The 18085-nt window shown below is 42.5% G+C and overlaps 1 protein-coding gene across 4 annotated transcripts in view; it reads left to right on the top strand.

The window, feature by feature from the left end:
• The window catches only part of smarcc1a (SWI/SNF related, matrix associated, actin dependent regulator of chromatin, subfamily c, member 1a), a 282864-nt gene that overhangs the window by 84941 nt on the left and 179838 nt on the right, over nt 1-18085 (top strand). For all 4 annotated transcript variants that reach the window (XM_059985324.1, XM_059985310.1, XM_059985330.1 and 1 more), the window contains exons 10-11: nt 236-360; nt 6879-7003. In XM_059985324.1, coding sequence (XP_059841307.1) covers nt 236-360; nt 6879-7003 — 250 coding nt within the window. The remainder of the gene's footprint in view (nt 1-235; nt 361-6878; nt 7004-18085) is intronic.

Below are 18085 nucleotides of genomic sequence, written 5' to 3'. Positions count from 1 at the left end.
CATGGATGAACTGGGCTAATGCGTCTATTTCTGTTCATCTGTAAGTGATTAGTGACATCTCTTAAGGATATTGAGGATCATGACAGGCAAAGTATGTTTGTAAAGACAATAGTGCAATATTTGAATCTGATTTTGATCCATGTGGACCTAAGTATAATCAATATCTGTACTATTACTTTGTGTGGTGAGTGTGAATGCTTATTTTCACAACATGCATATTTAACTTTACAACTAGGCTTCACGTACACCAGATAGAAAGGATAGAAAATCAACAACTGGGGCAAAGAAGAGGAAAAGATCCCGTTCCCCTTCACCAATACAGACACCAGCTGAGTCTCGGAAGAAGGCAGGAAAGAAAGGGTAAATACAGTTTTTCCTGCACAAATGTAGATCATAGGGATTGTGTTCAGTTTGACAACTACACAGCAATAAACAAGAATTGTACCCTATTTGTCAGCTGCTATGTCTTTGTATAATTGCATCATTGACTTGAACATCAATCTATTTGGTCCAGACACAATGCTAAGCAAGTTGTCTGGAATGCTGCAAGACTTCAGGAAGATTTGTTCATAAATTAAATGACAGCAGATATGAACTTTCATCTCAAAATCAAAGTGCCTGATGAGCAAAATATTGATGCATTACTTTGGAAAATTTGTTGCTGCACGAAATGTTTTGGAAACAGAGTTTGAAATCAGAATTTGATCTTATGAGAATAGACCAAATACTTAACAGGACTAATACTTCATGTGATTTTCTTTTTTTCCCTGAACAATGTTTTGCACAGAAGTATTTTGTTAAAACTTCAACTTGGTTGTCATAAGCAATATTGACTGGATTGGGGTTTTAATTGCTCTTAATTTCTTTGATTACAACAACTTAAACCAGAGGGTGATGAATTGTCTGCTTTGGTGTTCATTTAACTTAGAATAATGCCATCATAGATGTTGGTCATTTAATGATTTATTTTGAATGGTAGTAAGGTAGTATCATACTTGAATGCAGACTTTCATTCCCACCCCCTTCCATAGTCACTGCTAGACCCACCGAGTTTCTTCAGCTGTTTGTTCAATGTAATTGGTCTTTAAGTTCAAGGGTGCAATTTGAGCCCAGGTATTACAATTTTTTTTTCTCCAAACAATTGTGGGAAGAACATCTTTTATTGTATTATTACATGTTACTGTACTGATGATTACAAGGTATTTGATTAAAGGAGAGAATAACCATAATGCAAATTTAAACTGCACATTGTCTATATCCTTCAATTTTTATACATTATATATGTGTGTGTATATATGTATATATAAAAATATATTCTTTAGTATATAGATATACAAGCCCCATTTCCAGAAAAGTTGGGATATTTTCCAAAATGCAATAAAAACAAAAATCCGTGGTATGTTAATTCAAGTGAACCTTTATTTAACTGATGAAAGTACAAAGAAAAGATTTTCAATAGTTTTACTGACCAACTTAATTGTATTTTCTAAATATACACAAATTTAGAATTTGATGGCTGCAACACACTCAACAAAAGTTGGGACAGAGTTAAAATAAGATTGAAAAGTGCACAAAATATTCAAGTAACACTGGTTTGGAAGACTCCACATTAAGCAGGCTAATTGGTAGCAGGTGAGGTATCATGACTGGGTATAAAAGGCTCAGTCTTTGCAAGCAAGGATGGGTCATGGCTCACCCCATTGTGCCAAAATTCGTGAGAGAATTGTTAGTCAGTACAAAAGGAACATTTCCCAATGCAAGATTGCAGAGAATTCAGGTCTTTCAACATCTACAGTCCATAATATTGTGAAAAGATTCAGAGAATTCAGAGGCATCTCAGTGCGTAAAGGGCAAGGTCAGAAACCACTGTTGAATGCACGTGATCTTCGAGCCCTCAGGCAGCACTGCCTAAGAAACCGTCATGCGACTGTGACAATTATAACCACCTGGGCTCGGGAGTACTTCGGAAAACCATTGTCACTTAACACAGTCTGTTGCTGCATCCAGAAATGCAACTTGAAGCTATTATGCAAGGAGGAAGCCATATATCAACTCTATGCAGAAACGCCGGCGAGTTCTCTGGGCCCGAGTTCATCTCAGATGGACAGAAAGACTGTGGAACTGTGTGCTGTGGTCAGATGAGTCCATATTTCAACTAGTTTTCTGAAAAAACAGGCGTTGAGTTCTCCGTGATTGTTATCAGCGAAAGATGCAAAAGCCAGCATCTGTGATGGTATGGGGGTGCATCAGTGCCGACGGCATGGGTGAGTTGCATGTATGTGAAGGTACCATTGACTCTGAGGCGTATATTTGGATTTTAGAGAGACATATGTTGCCATCAAGGTGACATCTCTTCCCGGGCCATCCATGCTTATTTCAGCAGGACAATGCCAGACCACATTCTGCACGGGCTACAACAGCGTGGCTTTGTAGACACAGAGTGCGTGTGCTTGACTGGCCTGCTGCCGGTCCAGATCTGTCTCCTATTGAAAATGTATGGCGCATCATGAAGAGGAGAATCAGACAACGGAGACCATGGACTGTTGAGCAGCTGAAGTCTTATATCAAGCAAGAATGGACAAAATTTCCAATTGCAAATCTACTACAATTATTATCCTCAGTTCCAAAAAGATTAAAAAGTGTTATTAAAAGGAAAGGTGATGTAACACAATGGTAAACATGCGTCTGTCCCAACTTTTGTTGAGTGTGTTGCAGACATCAAATTCTAAATTTGTGTATATTTACAAAGTACAATTAAGTTGGTCAGTAAAACTATTGAAAATCTTTTCTTTGTACTTTTGTCAGTTAAATAAAGGTTCACATAAATTACCATATCACAGATTTTTGTTTTTATTGCATTTTGGAAAATATTCCAACTTTTCTGGAAATGGGGTTTGTATTTATTTCCCCCTCATTGTAAAGCAATGCCATCTAGTATTTGGTTTTCCCATCCAGGAAGAATTCTCTCACCATCTACCCTTTTTATGGCAACTTACCCATCTTAATGCTCATCCAAAGATTTGGTCTTCCTGGATCTCATCAATTCTGCTTGTAAACTGACTTGGAAAAGAGGGTAACAATAATGGTCAGGAACTGAAATTGGCAGATCTGTTGAGTGGAATCCTGTGAAAACCTGGATTGGGGTACAACTGTTCCCATGTTTATCAGTGACTTCAATGCTGGGATAGTATTGTATGGTTGCATAGTAATATAATCTTCAAATGATGGTGTCTGTAGAATGGTGACAGAAAATCAAGTCAGTTGAATTAGAGGTTAATATATGCTGTTCATTAAACTGTACTAGCTGGGTACAGTAATGAGAATGGCTGTTTGAAATGCTTCTTTTTGTATTTGGTGACTGGAATAAAGCAGATGGATTCAGAAGCATAGCTATATAAACATCTAGTTAGATGACATCTCAACCTCAGACCAATTCTCATCTCTTTCTTTGGAAACATAGAAACATAGAAAACCTATAGCACAACACAGGCCCTTCATCCCACAATGCTATGCCGAACATGTACTGATTTTAGAAATTACTTAGGGTTATGCATAGCCCTCTAATTTTCCAAGCTCCATGTGTCTATCGAGGGGTCTCTTAAAAGACCTAATTGTATCGGCCTCTACCACTGTCGCCAGCAGCTCATTCCACACATTCACCACTTTTTTTAAAAAAAGAAACTTACTCTTGATATCCCCCTTGTACCTACTTACAAGCACCTTAAAACTGTGCCCTCTTGTGTTAGCCATTTCAGCCCTGGGAAAAGCCCTCTGACTATCCACATGATCAGTGCCTCTCATCGTATACCTCCATCAGGTCACCTCTCATCCTCCGCTGCTCCAACTTCACTCAACCTTATCTCATAAGACATGCTCCGCAATCCAGGTAACATCCTTGTAAGTCTTCTCTGCGCCCTTTCTATGGCTTCCACATCCTTCCTGTAGTGAGGCGACCAGAACTGAGCACAGTGCTCCAAGTGGGGTCTGACCAGGGTCCTATATAGCTGTAACATTACATCTTGGTTCTTAAACTCAATCCCATGTTGGATGAAGGCCTTCTTAACCACAGAGTCAACCTTCATAGAAGCTTTGGGTGTCCTAAGAACACGGGCTCCAAGATTCCTTTGATCTCCACACAGCCAAGAGTCTTACCATTAACACTATATTCTGCCATCATATTTGACGTACCAAAATAAACCACATAACGCTTGTCTGGGTTGAACTCCATCTGCCACTTCTCAGCCCAGTTTTGCATACTATTTATGACCTGCTGTAACCTCTGACAGCCCTCCACTCAATCCACAACACCCCAAACTTCTGTTGTCAGCAAATTTACTAAACCATGCTTCCACTTTCTCATTTGCGTCACAAAGAGAAGGGGGTCCCAGAACAGATCCCTGGGGCACACCGCTGGTGAACAACCTCCATGCAGAATATGACCCATCTACAACCACTCTTTGCCTTCTGTGGGCAAACCAGTTCTGGATCCGCAAAGCGATTTTCTCTTGGATCCCATGCCTCCTTACTTTCCCAATAAGCCTCGCATGGAGTACCTTGTTGAATGCCTTGCTGAAATCCATATACACTACATCTTTTGCTCTACTTTTATCAATGTGAATAGTCACATCCTCAAAAATGCAATCAGGCTCATAAAGCATGGCCTTTGACAAAGCCATACTGACTATTCCTAATCATATTATGCCACTTCAGATGTCCATAAATCCTGCCTCTCAGGATCTTTTCCATCAACTTACCAACCACTGAAGTGAGACTCACTGGTCTATAATTTCCTGGGCTACCTCTACTCCCTTTCTTGAATAATGGAACAACATCCGCAACCCACCACTCCTCCGGAACCTCTCCGATCCCCATTGATGATGCAAAGAAGCTCAGCAATCTCCTCCCTCACTTCCTACAGTAGCCTGGAGTACATCTCGTCTGGTCCCGGTGACTTATCCAACTTGATGCTTTCCAAAAGCTCCGGCACATCCTCTTTCTTAATATCGCCATGCTCAAGCTCTTCAGTCCACTGTAAGTCATCCCTACAATTGCCAAGGTCCTTTTCCGTAGTGAATACGGAAGCAAAGTACTCATTAAGTACCTCTGCTATCTCCTCTGGTTCCATACATACTTTTCCACTGCCACTCTTGATTGGTGCTGTTCTCTCCCATATTATTCTCTTGCTTGTATCATACTTGTAGAATGCCTTGGGGTTTTCCTTAATCCTGTCCACTGAGGGCTTCTCATGGCCTCTTCTGGCTCTCCTAATTTCTTTCTTGAGGTCCTTAATGCTAGCCTCATAACCTTCTAGCTCTCTATCATTGCCTAGATTTTTGAACCTTTTGTAAGCTCTTCCTTTCTTCTTGACTAGATTTAGAACAGCCTTTGTACACCACGGTTCCTGTACTCTACCATACTTTCCCTGTCTCATTGGAACGTACCTATGCAGAACTCCACGCAAATATCCCCTGAACATTTGCCACATTTCTTCCGCACATTTCCCTGAGAACATCTGTTTCCAGTTTATCCTTCTAAGTCCCTGCCTGATAGCCTCATGTTTCCCCTTTCTCCAATTAAACGCTTTCCTAACTTGTCTGTTCCTAATCTCACTCCAGTTTTATGGTAAAGGAGATAGAATTTTGATCACTATCTTCAAACAAAATGCTCTCCCATTGAGAGATCTGACACCTGACCAGGTTCATTTCCCAATACCAGATCAAAAACAGCCTCCTCTTGTAGGCTTATCTACAGATTGTGTCAAGAAACCTTCTTGAACACACCTAAAAAACTCCACCCCATCTAAACCGCTTGTTCTAGGGAGATGCCAATCAATATTTGGGAAAATAAAGTCTCCCACCACTACAACCCTGGTGTTATTACTCCTTTCCAGAATCTTTCTCCCTGTCTGCTCCTCGATATCCCTGTTACTAGCGTGTGGTGTGTGTTTTAAAAAAAAAACCCCAGTAGAGTTATTGACCCATTCCTGTTTCTAACTTGCATCCACAGGGACTCAGTAGATAATCCTTCCATGTCATCCTCCTTTCCTGCAGCCGTGACACTATCTCTGATCAACAGTGCCACACCCCCTCCTCTTTTGCCTCCCCCGCTGTCCTTTTTGAAATATCTAAAGCTTGGTTGCCATTCCTGCCCCTGAGCCATCCAAGTCTCTGTAATGGCCACAACATCATAGCTCCAAATACGGATCCACGCTCGAAGCTCATCCGCTTTGTTCATGATGGTGCTTGCATTAAAATAGACTCATCTCAAACCATTGATCTGAATGTATCCCTTCTCTATCACCTGCTTACCCTCCCTGTCACACTGTCTGCAAGTTTTCTCGATTTGTGAGCCAACCTTTCTCCATCTCTTCAGTTTGATTTCCACCATTGCTCTTGGAGCAAGTTTATTGAGCTTGATAAAAGGTTATCATAATTCGAGGATTAAACTATGAATAGATGATAAAAATCAGTATGTTTTATGGTTTTGGGAAATGATTGCGAAATCAAGCTCATTAGATTGTATTATAGCATCCCTCTCTGTAGACTGAAATGCATTAATTTGTAGACTGAGAAAATTAAATTCAAAAAAATATTGTTCATGTGAAATTCTCTGCCTAGGGATGCAGTTGAGGCTTCCTCATTACACATATTTAAGAAACAGGTAGATAGGTTTTTACATAGTAAGGGAATTAAGGGTTATGGGGAAAAGGCAGGTAGATAGAGCTGAACTTATGGACAGATCAGCCATGATCTTATTGAATAGCGGGGCAGGCTCAATGGGCCAGATGGCCTACTCCTGCACCTATTTCTTATGTTCTTTTGTTCACGTGGTATTTAGAAACAAATTTGAGCTGTATTTCATGAATCTGTGACACATAGGCAGCCGACTCCATATGTGAAGCGAAGAGGGCAGCGAGACGAAGAGGAGCAGGAGGACCTTACAAAAGACATGGAGGACCCTACACCTGTACCCAATGTGGAAGAAGTTATTCTGCCAAAAAATGGTGAGGAAGTAGTGCCTTTCCTTCTGAGCTCAGTTGATGCTGGTTCTTGGAAATGGCATATTTTTGATGTTGCAACATGGCTTTATGTTAATTGAAAACAAATGTACAAGACCATAAGACATAGGAGCAGAATTAGGGCATCTGGACTATTGAGTCTGTTCTGCCATTCAATCATGGCTGATCCTTTTTTTTAATATCTCCTCTTCGACTTCAGTTCCCGGTCTTCCCCATAACCTTTGATGCCATGTCCAATCAAGAATTTACCCACCTCTGCCTTAAATACGCCCAATGACCTGGCCTCCACCGCTTCATGTGGCAACAAGTTCCACAAATTCACCACCTTTTGGCTAAAGAAACTTCACTGCACCTCTGTTTTGAAAGTGTGTCCCTCTATCCTGAGGCTATGCCCTCTTGTCCTAGACTCTTCCAGCAGGGGAAACATCCTTTCCACATCTGCTTCATCTAGGCCTTTCAACATTCAAAAGGTTTCAATGATATTCCCACCTCATCTTTCTGAATTCCAGTGAGTACAGGCCCAGAGCCATCAAACGTTCCTCGTATGATAACCCTTTAATTCTTGGAATCATCCTTGTGAACCTCCTCTGGACCCTCTCCAATGCCAGCACATCTTTTCTAAGTGGAGGGGCTTAAAACTGTTGACAGTGCCTTATAAAACCTCAGTTCTTGTATTCCAGACCTCTTGAAATGACTCCCAAATCCCTCTGCATCTGAGATTCCTGGGTTTTTTCCCAGTTTAGAAAATAGTCTGCACGCTTATAAGGTGCTTAGGCCTCTATATCCACTCTCATTTCTTTTATTTTTAACATACTTGAAAACACTTTTACTATCCATTTTGATATTATTTGCTAGCTTGCTTTCATATTTATTCTTTTCTCTTCTAAGGATATGTTTAGTTGCTCTCAGTCTGTTTTAATAACTTACCAATCCTCTATCTTCCCTCTAAATTTTCCTTTGTTATATGTCCTTTCATTTGCTTTTACAATAGCTATGACTTCCCTTGTCACCATCCTCATTTTTCCCAGAAACACATGCCTTTGCTGCTCTGTTGACATCCCTTCCAGCAGCTCCCTCCGATTTACTTTGGCTAGCTCCTCTCTCATACCACTGTAACTTCCCTTACTCCACTGAAATACTGCTACATCAGACTTTGCTTTCTCCCTATCTAATTTCAAGTTGAACTCAATCATATTGTGATCACTGGTTCTTAAGGGTTCTTTTACCTTAAGCTCACTAATTGCCTCCAGTGTAACTGATCCTGTAGAAGGCTCAACAACATATTGCTCTAAAGATCTATCTCTTAGACATTCAACAAACTTATTTTCTTGAGATCCATTATCAACCTGATTTTCCCAATGGACCTGGGGTATAGTGATTTGGCTTTTCCCATTTTGTACTTAACTTGCCTTGAAACTCATAATGCATCACTGATTACTTTGAATCCTGTAGCCTTAATTCTTTCCATCTTCTAAATTGAGAAGACTGGGGACATATATTTATCTAAATAACAAGTGAAATTACTAATTCTGAAAGCACAGGATAAAGTAGGATGGAGCTAACAGCGAAATAGTAAATGTTATTCTGTCTCATGAATATGCCTGTAATTTATTTTATAATTGTCTGGAAGTAGACATCAGTGGCAAATTTATGGAGATTGTGGGATGAATTGCACTTCCTTTATCATGCCTGTGCCTTTGTGCAAATCATCTTTTTACTGTAAGAAAGCACTTAAGTGATAAATAATTATTCTGTAAATTTAGGTCCAATTTAATACCACATTCACAAGATAGTTTTACATAATTAAGTCTCTCATGTTGATGTGCAGTTTGTTTTATTACATTTTGATTGCTGCCCCATGTGAATGGGATTTAAAAAAATTGGAGTGTGAAAGTGAAATCTTGGTTCATGCCAAATGTAGGATCACGTTTTCCACATGTTAAACATCTTTAATGTTTTTCTTTTCTACTCTTTGTGTAGATTTCAAATTGGGGTTTTAAGAAGAAATGAGTGTCAAAGCTACAACTGTACAACTGTGCTTCAAGGGAATATAGTTCATAACAAAATTAAATTAAACAAAAATGTTTTTTAAATGAAATAAACCAGTTTCTGGGAATGTTACAGTCAGTGTCTTTGGAGAGAGAATTCATATTTGGGGTCAAATGATAGTGGCTTAGGATTGGGTTCCAGAGAGAGGAAATAGAGCAAAAAGGAAGTTCTGAGATCACAGAGAAGCAGACTGTGGTGAAGGACTCATTTCAATCTAGTTGCTGTAGATGTTGAATGGCAATGAGTAAGGAAAAGTGTCTGAGGGAGATATTGTATCTGGAGAGTAGCAGAAAACTTGTTGACTGACTGTTGAAATTAGTTAAGTTGGAAAAAATGATAAAATAGATTTGGGCAAAGAGGTGCTGAAAATACAGTATCTGATGAAGAAATAATATAAATGCTTTGGATCAGTGACCTGATTCACTGCTCATGGTTCAAATAAGGGACAAGTCCAGAAGCAAATGTCTGTGTGGAAGTTGAACTTTTACTGTATATAGTATTTAGTATGGATGTGGATTAAATTGTTCAAAGTAGGAGTTGTATGTGATGGGAATTCAAAAGATTGTGGATTATACAGGCAGGCTGAGTATAAGTGTTGCATTAATTCACTGGATCCACATTTAGTTTCCCTAACATTATATTAATGAGATCATGAGAGCAAATGCCATCTTTTAAGTTTAGTTATTCCACATTATAGGTGTGGAATTTCTTCCTTTCTTTAGCTTGAAGAATGCCATGGGAAGGAGTTACAGACGGTGTCTAGTTGAATCACAGAATATTTGCTTATTCTACACCACCCCTGGTAGCGTGCTCCATATACCTACTGTGCTTTCTTTTTAAAAAAAAATTGCCTCTGACACCCCTCTTCTCCCCCCCCTTACTTTCATCTAGTATCTTAAAGTTATGCCCCCTTGTATTAGCCATATTCACCTTGTAAAGAAGTCTCTACAGACCACTCGATTGGTGTTTTTTTTTAATCATCAAATCATCTCTCATCTTTTCTCCGAAGAGAAAAACTCTAGCTTGCTCAACCTATCCCCATAAAGTATTCTCTCTAATCCAGGCATCATTCTGGCAAACTTCCTCTGCAGCCTCTGAAGTTTCCACATCCTTCCTATAATAAAGCGACCAGACTCTATACATACTTCAAGTGTGGTCTAACCAGGTTTTTAACGAGCCGCACCATTACCTTATGGCTCTTGAGCTCAATCCCCACACCATACGCCTGCTTGACCACCCTATCAACTTGTGTGGCACCTTTGATGGATCTCTGGACGTAAACCCCAAGACCACTTTGTTCTTTTTATGTACTACCTAATTGTGAATCCGTGCAATGAGGTTTCCCTGGATCCTATGGCTCCTGATTTTCTGAATGAGCCTACCATGGGTACCCTTATCAATCGCCTTGCTAAAATCCATGTACACCACACCCACTACTCTGATTTCGGTGATTGTTTTGTCACTTTCTCAAATAATTCAATCAGGCTTGAGGCGTGACCTGCCCTTCACAAATCAGATTAGGTGGGTAGTGCGATCACTTGAGTAGAATATGATGTTCTATTAGTGGGTTGTCAGGTGGCTGAAGAGTCTGGTATCTCCAAGGATCATCACCTTGTCGTAATGGAGAGGCTTGTGAGTTTTTGAGATCCTGAGGGTGTTGTCTGGGGTTTAGCCATCGGGCTAATCTGATTTATGCTTTTTCAAATGTTTGCTTCAGCGATTCTACAATAATTTGCTCACCACTGAAGTAAGACTCACTTCAATAGGGTTGTCCCTTTTCTTTTCTTGAACAAATGATTAAACATTTACCACCTTACAATTCTCTGGCAGTACACAAAAGATCATTACCAAAGTCATGGCAATCCCTTCCTTAATTTCCTGTAGTAACCTGGCGTAGATCCTGTCTGGCCCCAGGACTTGTTTATCCAGCAATTCCCTCTTTCTTGATGTCAACATGTTCCAGCACATCAACCTATTCTATAAGACCATAAGACACAGGAGCAGAATTCGGCCATTTGGTCTGTTGAGTCTGCTCCACCATTCCATCATGGCTGATCCTTTTTTCTCCTCGTCAGCCCCACTGCCTGGCTTTCTCTCTGTAACCTTTGATGCCGTGTCCAATCAAGAACCTATCAAGCTCTGCCTTAAGTACACCCAATGACCTGGCTGCAACAGCTGTTTATGGTAATAAATCCCACAAATTCACCACATTCTGGCTAAAAAAAAATTTCCACATCTGTTTTTAAATGGACTCTCCTGTATCTTGAAGCTGTGCCCTCGTGTCCTAGACACCCACAATAGGAAATATCCTTTCCACACCAACCATGACTAGGCCTTCAATGTTTAGAAGGTTTCAATGAGATCCCTGCACCCCCATCCTTCTAAATTCTAGTGTGTACAGACCTGGAGCTATCAAACGTTCCTCGTATGATAAACCTTTCATTTCTAGTATCATCCTTTAAGCCTCCCCTGAACCCTCTCTAATGCCAGCACATATTTTCTAAGCTGAGGGGCCCAAAACTGTTCACAATACTCAAGGTAAGACCTCACCAGTGTCTTATAAAGCCTCAGCAGCACATCCCTGCTGTTGTATTCGAGACCTCTTGAAATGAATGCTAGCATTGCATTTTCCTTCTTAACCATCAGCTCTACCAGCAAGTTGTTGTAGTTCATCCTTCGGAGTTGAAAATGACCACGACTTCAGTCAGGTGGAGGGTTTGTGACTGTGGGTCCGGAGGTGACTGGTGAGGCCAATCCGGGTCCTGAAAGCTTGCCCACACGTGGGACACATGAGGGTAGGTGCTGCAGTGGAAGTGACAATAGACAATAGATAATAGGTGCAGAAGTAGACCATTCGGCCCCTTGAGTCTGCACCGCCATTCTGAGATCATGGCTGATCATTCACTATCAATACCCAGTCCCTGCCTTGTCCCCATATCCCTTGATTCCCCTATCCATCAGATATCTATCTAGCTCCTTCTTGAAAGCATCCAGAGAATTGGCCTCCACCGTCTTCTGTGGCAGTGCATTCCACACCTCCACAACTCTCTGGGAGAAGAAGCTCTTCCTCAACTCTTTTTTAAATAACTGACCTCTTATTCTCAATCCATGCCCTCTGGTACTGGACTCTCCCAACATCTGGAACATATTTCCTGCCTCAATCCTATCAAATCCTTTAATTATCTTAAACGTTTCAATCAGATCCCCTCTCAATCTCCTCAATTCCAGCGTGTACAAGCCCAATCTCTCTGCGTAAGACAGCCCTGCCATCCCAGGAATCAACCTAGTGAATCTACGCTGCACTTCCTCAATTGCCAGAATGTCCTTCCTTAAACCTGGAGACCAAAACTGTACACAATATTCCAGGTGTGGTCTCACCAGGGCCCTGTACAAATGCAAAAGGACATCCTTGCTCTTGTATTCAATTCCCCTTGTAATAAAGGCCAACATTCCATTTGCCCTCTTCACTGCCTGTTGCACTTGCTCATTCACCTTCATTGACTGATGAACTAGGACTCCTAGGTCTCTTTGCATTTCTCCCTTACCTAACTCTACACCGTTCAGACAATACTCTGCCCTCTTGTTCCTGCTTCCAAAGTGGATAACTTCACATTTATTCACATTGAATGATATCTGCCAAGTATCTGCCTACTCACCCAGCCTATCCAAGTCTCCCTGTATTCTCCTAATGTCCTCTTCACATGTCACATTGCCACCCAGTTTAGTATCGTCAGCAAACTTGCTGATATAGTTTTCAATGCCCTCATCTAAATCGTTGACATAAATCGTAAAGAGCTGTGGTCCCAATACAGAGCCCTGTGGTACCCCACTAGTCACCTCCAGCCAGTCCGAGAAACAGCCAGTCCGAGAAACACCCGTTCACTGCTACCCTTTGCTTTCTATCTGCCAACCAGTTTTCTATCCATGTTGAAACTCTGCCCCCAATGCCATGAGCTCTGATTTTACTCACCAGTCTCCTATGTGGCACCTTATCGAATGCCTTCTGAAAATCTAGGTACACTACATCCACTGGCTTACCCTCGTCTAACATCCTTGTTACACCCTCAAAAAACTCCAACAGATTAGTCAAGCATGATTTGCCCTTGGTAAATCCATGCTGGCTCGGCCTAATCCTATTTCTGCCATCTGGATGTGCCACTATTTTGTCCTTAATAAAGGACTCAAGCATCTTCCCCACGACTGACGTTAGGCTAACAGGGCGATAGTTCTCCGTTTTCTCCTTCCCTCCCTTCTTGAAAAGTGGGATAACATTAGCCACTCTCCAATCTTCAGGAACTGATCCTGAATCTAAGGAACATTGGAAAATGATTACCAATGCATCCGCAATTTCCTGAGCCACCTCTTTTAGAACCCTCGGATGCAGACCATCTGGACCCGGGGATTTATTAGCCTTCAGTCCTACCAGTCTACTCATCACAGTTTCTTTCCTAATGTCAATCTGTCTCAATTCCTCTGATATCTTATGACCCTGGCCCAGCCATACATCTGGGAGATTGCTTGTGTCCTCCCTGGTGAAGACAGATCTAAAGTATGCATTAAATTCTGTTGCCATTTCCCTGTTTCCCATAACAATTTCTCCCAATTCATTCTTCAAGGGGCCAACATTGTTCTTAACTATCTTCTTTCTCTTCACATAGCTAAAAAAGCTTTTGCTATCCCCTTTTATATTCCTGGCTAGACTGAGCTCATACCTGATTTTTTCTTGCTTTTTTATTTAAGATCTGCTGTTCCTTAAAACTTTCCCAATCATCTGTATTCCCACTCATCTTAGCCCTGTCATACTTCTTTTTCTTTAATGCTATACAATCTCTGACTTCCTTTGTCAACCACTGTGGCCCCTTCCCCCTCTTTGAATCCTTCCTTCTCATTGGAATGAACTGCTTTTGCATCTTTTGTATTATGCCTAAGAATATCTGCCACTGCTGATCCACTGTCTTTCCTGCCAGGGCATCCGCCCATTTAACTTTGGCCAGCTCTTCCCTCATGGCTCCGTAATCTCCTTTATTTAATTGCAACACTGACACCTCTGATCTGCCCTTATCCCTCTCAAATTGTAGATAAAAACTTATCATGTTATGATCACTACTTCCTAATGGCTCCTTTACTTCAAGATCACTTATCAATTCCTGTTCATTACACATCACCAAGTCCAAAATAGCCTCGTTCCTGGTTGGCTCAAGCACAAGCTGTTCCAAAAATACATCCCTTAGACACTCCACAAACTCCCTATCCTGGGGTCCAGCACCTACCTGATTCTCCCAGTTCACCTGCATGTTGAAATCTCCCATAACGACTGCATTACCTTTAGCACATGCCAATGTTAACTCCCTAATCAACTTGTACCCAATATCCACGCTACTGTTTGGGGGCCTGTACACAACACCCATTAGGGTCTTTTTACCCTTACTGTTCCTCAGCTCAATCCACACAGACTCTACTACCCCTGTTCCCAAGTCACCTCTTGCTAAGGACTGAATCTCATTCCTCACCAACAGGGCCACCCCACCCCCACTTCCCATATTTCTGTCTCTACAATAGCACGTATACCCTGGTACACTCAATTCCCAGGCCTGATCCCCTTGCAGCCATGTCTCCGTTATCCCAACAATATCGTAGTTCCCCATTTTCATCTGAGCTTCAAGCTCATCTGTCTTATTTCTGACATTACGCGCATTCAAGTATAGAATTCTTAGCCCATTCCTCCTCTCTTTGCTTAAAACACTGTCTACTGTACCTAACCCAGCTCCTTGAACTTCCATCGGGCTAATTGCACCTTGAATTTTGATGACCTTCTCAAGGTCACCCAAACCTTCTACACATTTAACCCCATGCTCCTTCTGACCAACCCTCTGGATCTGGATCCCTGCCCCCTGCACATCTAGTTTAAACCCCCCCGAGCAGCACTGGCAAACATTCCTGCAAGAATGTTAGTACCCCTCCGGTTCAGATGTAGACTGTCCCTTCGAAACAGATCCCAATGTCCGTGGAACAAAGACCAATTATCCAAAAACCTGAACCCTTCCTTCCTGCACCATGCTCTCAGCCTCGTATTAATGTGCATAATCATTCTATTCTTCGCCTCACTCGCACGTGGCACAGGCAGCAATCCTGAGATTGTCACCCTGGAGGTCCTGCCTTTCAGCTTCACTCCTAACTCCCTGAACTCTCTAAGCAGGACCCCCTCACTCACCTTACCTACATCGTTGGTCCCTACATGGACCACTACATCTGGGTTCATGCCCTCGTTCTCAAGAATAGCCTGCACCCGATCTGAGATGTCCCGGACCCTGGCACCAGGGAGGCAACATACCATCCGAGACTCCCGATCTGCCCCACAAAATCTCCTATCTGCCCCCCTGACTATAGAATCCCCTAAAACTATCGCTCTCTTCTCTTCCCTCCTCCCCTTTCTAGTTGAGGGTTCAACCTCTGTGCCAGAGGCAGGACCACTACAACTCATTCCTGGAGGTAGCTTGAGGTAGTGGAGGTAGCTTGAGCCTTGCGTGCGGCGCGTTTCCTCTGAGCCTCTGCGGTGCGTCTGATTTCTGCTGCATACGCTCCTTTAGTGGTCCTGCTCCACCAGGTTGGGCGGTCCAGAGCAAGCGATTCCCTGCTACTGGGATTGATGTTGAGGTCTTTGAGGGACACTTTGAGGCAGTCTTTGAAACATTTCTTCTGCCCTCCAACTGAGCGCTTGCCCTGGCTCAGCTCTTCATACAGCAGCTGTTTTGGTAGTTGACTGTCAGACATCCTGACGACATGGCCAGCTCATCTGGCTTGGGTTTTCTGTAGGAGGGTGTAGACGCTGTGGGTGCTAGCCCGCTACAGGACCTCCGTGTCTGGGACTTTGTCCTGCCATCGTACGTGGAGAAGTCTGCAGAGGCAGCTCAAGTGGAAGTGGTTGAGCTGTTTAGTGTTTCTGCTGTAGACGGTCTAGGTCTTGCTGGCATAGAGGAGGGTGGTGAGAACCACTGCTCGGTAGACCTTCAGCTTGGTGGTAAGGCTGAGTCCTCTCTGCTCCCTTACATTCTTATGGAGTCTCTATCACCGCTCGTAATAGAGTACTGCCCAGATAAGTAAAGCTGTTGACTGACAGTACCTTCTGCCCCTTTTCTGTGATGTGTGGTTCCTGCTAGGGCTTTCCAGGTGCAGGCTGGTACCTAACTTTGGACTACAATCAGCACCAAAAAGACCAAAGTTGTCACAGGCTCGTGAGAAGCAATCCATTTCTTGCTGCATCTTCTGCTCTGTGCTGGCGTTGAGGGCGCAATCATCAGCGAATAAGAGGTCTCTGACGATGGTCTCCTTTACCTTTGTAACAGCCTGTAGACGCCAGAGGTTGAATAGCCTACTGCCAGTCCTGTATCTGATGTGTTTACCATCCTGACAATCACGGAAGGCATCATTCAGCATAGCAGAGAAGACCATGCTATAGAGTGTAGGAGTGAGAACGCATCCTTGCTTCACACCATTCGTCACTGGGAAGGCTTCTGACTAGTCACCATCATCCAAAACTTTCACCATCATGCCATCGTGGAACTGCCAAACAATCGTGATGAATGGGCAGCCAAACTTCTCCATAAGCCATCTCTGCTGACCGTATCAAATGCCTTGGTCAGATTGACGAAGGTCATAAAGAGGTTGCTGTGCTGCTCTTGACATTTTTCCTGGAGTTAACCAGGAAAAACCAGCAAGTTAACCTTTAGGTTGTTCTGCTCAAGGACTCCCAAGTCCCTTTGCATCTCAGATTTTTGGATTTTCTCCTCATTTTGAAAATAGTCTGCATATTTCTACAACCAAAGTGCATGACCGTGCATTTTTCAACTATGTATTTCATTTGCCACTTTCTTGACCATCCTTCTAAGCTGTCAAAGTCCTTTTGTAGCCTACCCATTTCCTCAATGCTACCTGCCCCTCCACCAATCTTCATATCATCTGCAAACTGGGAAACAAAGCCATCTATTCCACCATCTAAATCATTGCTATACAGCATGAAAAGAAGTGGAAAGGGTACAGAGGAGATTTACCAGAATGCTGCCTGGTTTAGAGAGTATGGATTATGATCAGAGATTAAGGGAGCTAGGGCTTTACTCTTTGGAGAGAAGGAGGATGAGAGGAGACATGATAGAGGTGTACAAGATATTAAGAGGAATAGACAGGGTGGGCAGCCAGCGCCTCTTCCCCAGGGCACCACTGCTCAGTACAAGAGGACATAGCTTTAAGGTAAGGGGAGGGAAGTTCAAGGGGGATATTAGAGGAAGGTTTTTCACTCAGAGAGTGGTTGGTGCGTGGAATGCACTGCCTGAGTCAGTGGTGGAGGCAGATACACTAGTGAAGTTTAAGAGATTACTAGACAGGTATATGGAGGAATTTAAGGTGGGGGGTTATATGTGAGGTAGGGTTTGGGGGTCGGCGCATCATTGTGGGCCGAAGGGCCTGTAATGTGCTGTACTATTCTATGTTCTAAGTGGTCCCAACACCGACTCCTACGGGACACCACTAGTCACTCAGCCAAGCAGAAAAGGATCCTTTTATTCCCACTCACTGCCTCCTACCAATCATCCAATGCTCTAACCATGCTAGTATCTTTCCTGTAATACCATGGGCTCTTAATTTGGTAAGCAGCCTCATGTGTGGCCCCTTGTTGAAGACCTTCTGAAAGTCCAAATGTACAATATCTGCTGCATCCCCTTTTTCCAACTTGTAATCTCAGCAAAGAATTGCAACAGGAATGAACGTCACTCAGAGTGGTGAGAGTGTGGAATGAACGTCACTGTGCTACTGCTTTTCTCCATTCTTAAAGAGTGGAGTGACATTTGCAATTTTCCAATCCTCTTGCACCAAGGCAGAGTTCAATGATTTTTGAAAGTTCATTATTAATGCCTCCACAATCTCTACCACTACCTCTTTCAGAACCCTAGGGTACAGTTCGCGTAACTTGTGTAGCCTTGGCTGTTTGAGCACCTTCTCTCTTTAGTAGTAACTGCACTCATTTCT

This window comes from Hypanus sabinus, chromosome 1, assembly GCF_030144855.1.
Source record: "Hypanus sabinus isolate sHypSab1 chromosome 1, sHypSab1.hap1, whole genome shotgun sequence".
NCBI classification, from domain to species: Eukaryota; Metazoa; Chordata; class Chondrichthyes; order Myliobatiformes; family Dasyatidae; genus Hypanus; species Hypanus sabinus.
This window is presented reverse-complemented; position numbering and strand designations above follow the sequence as displayed.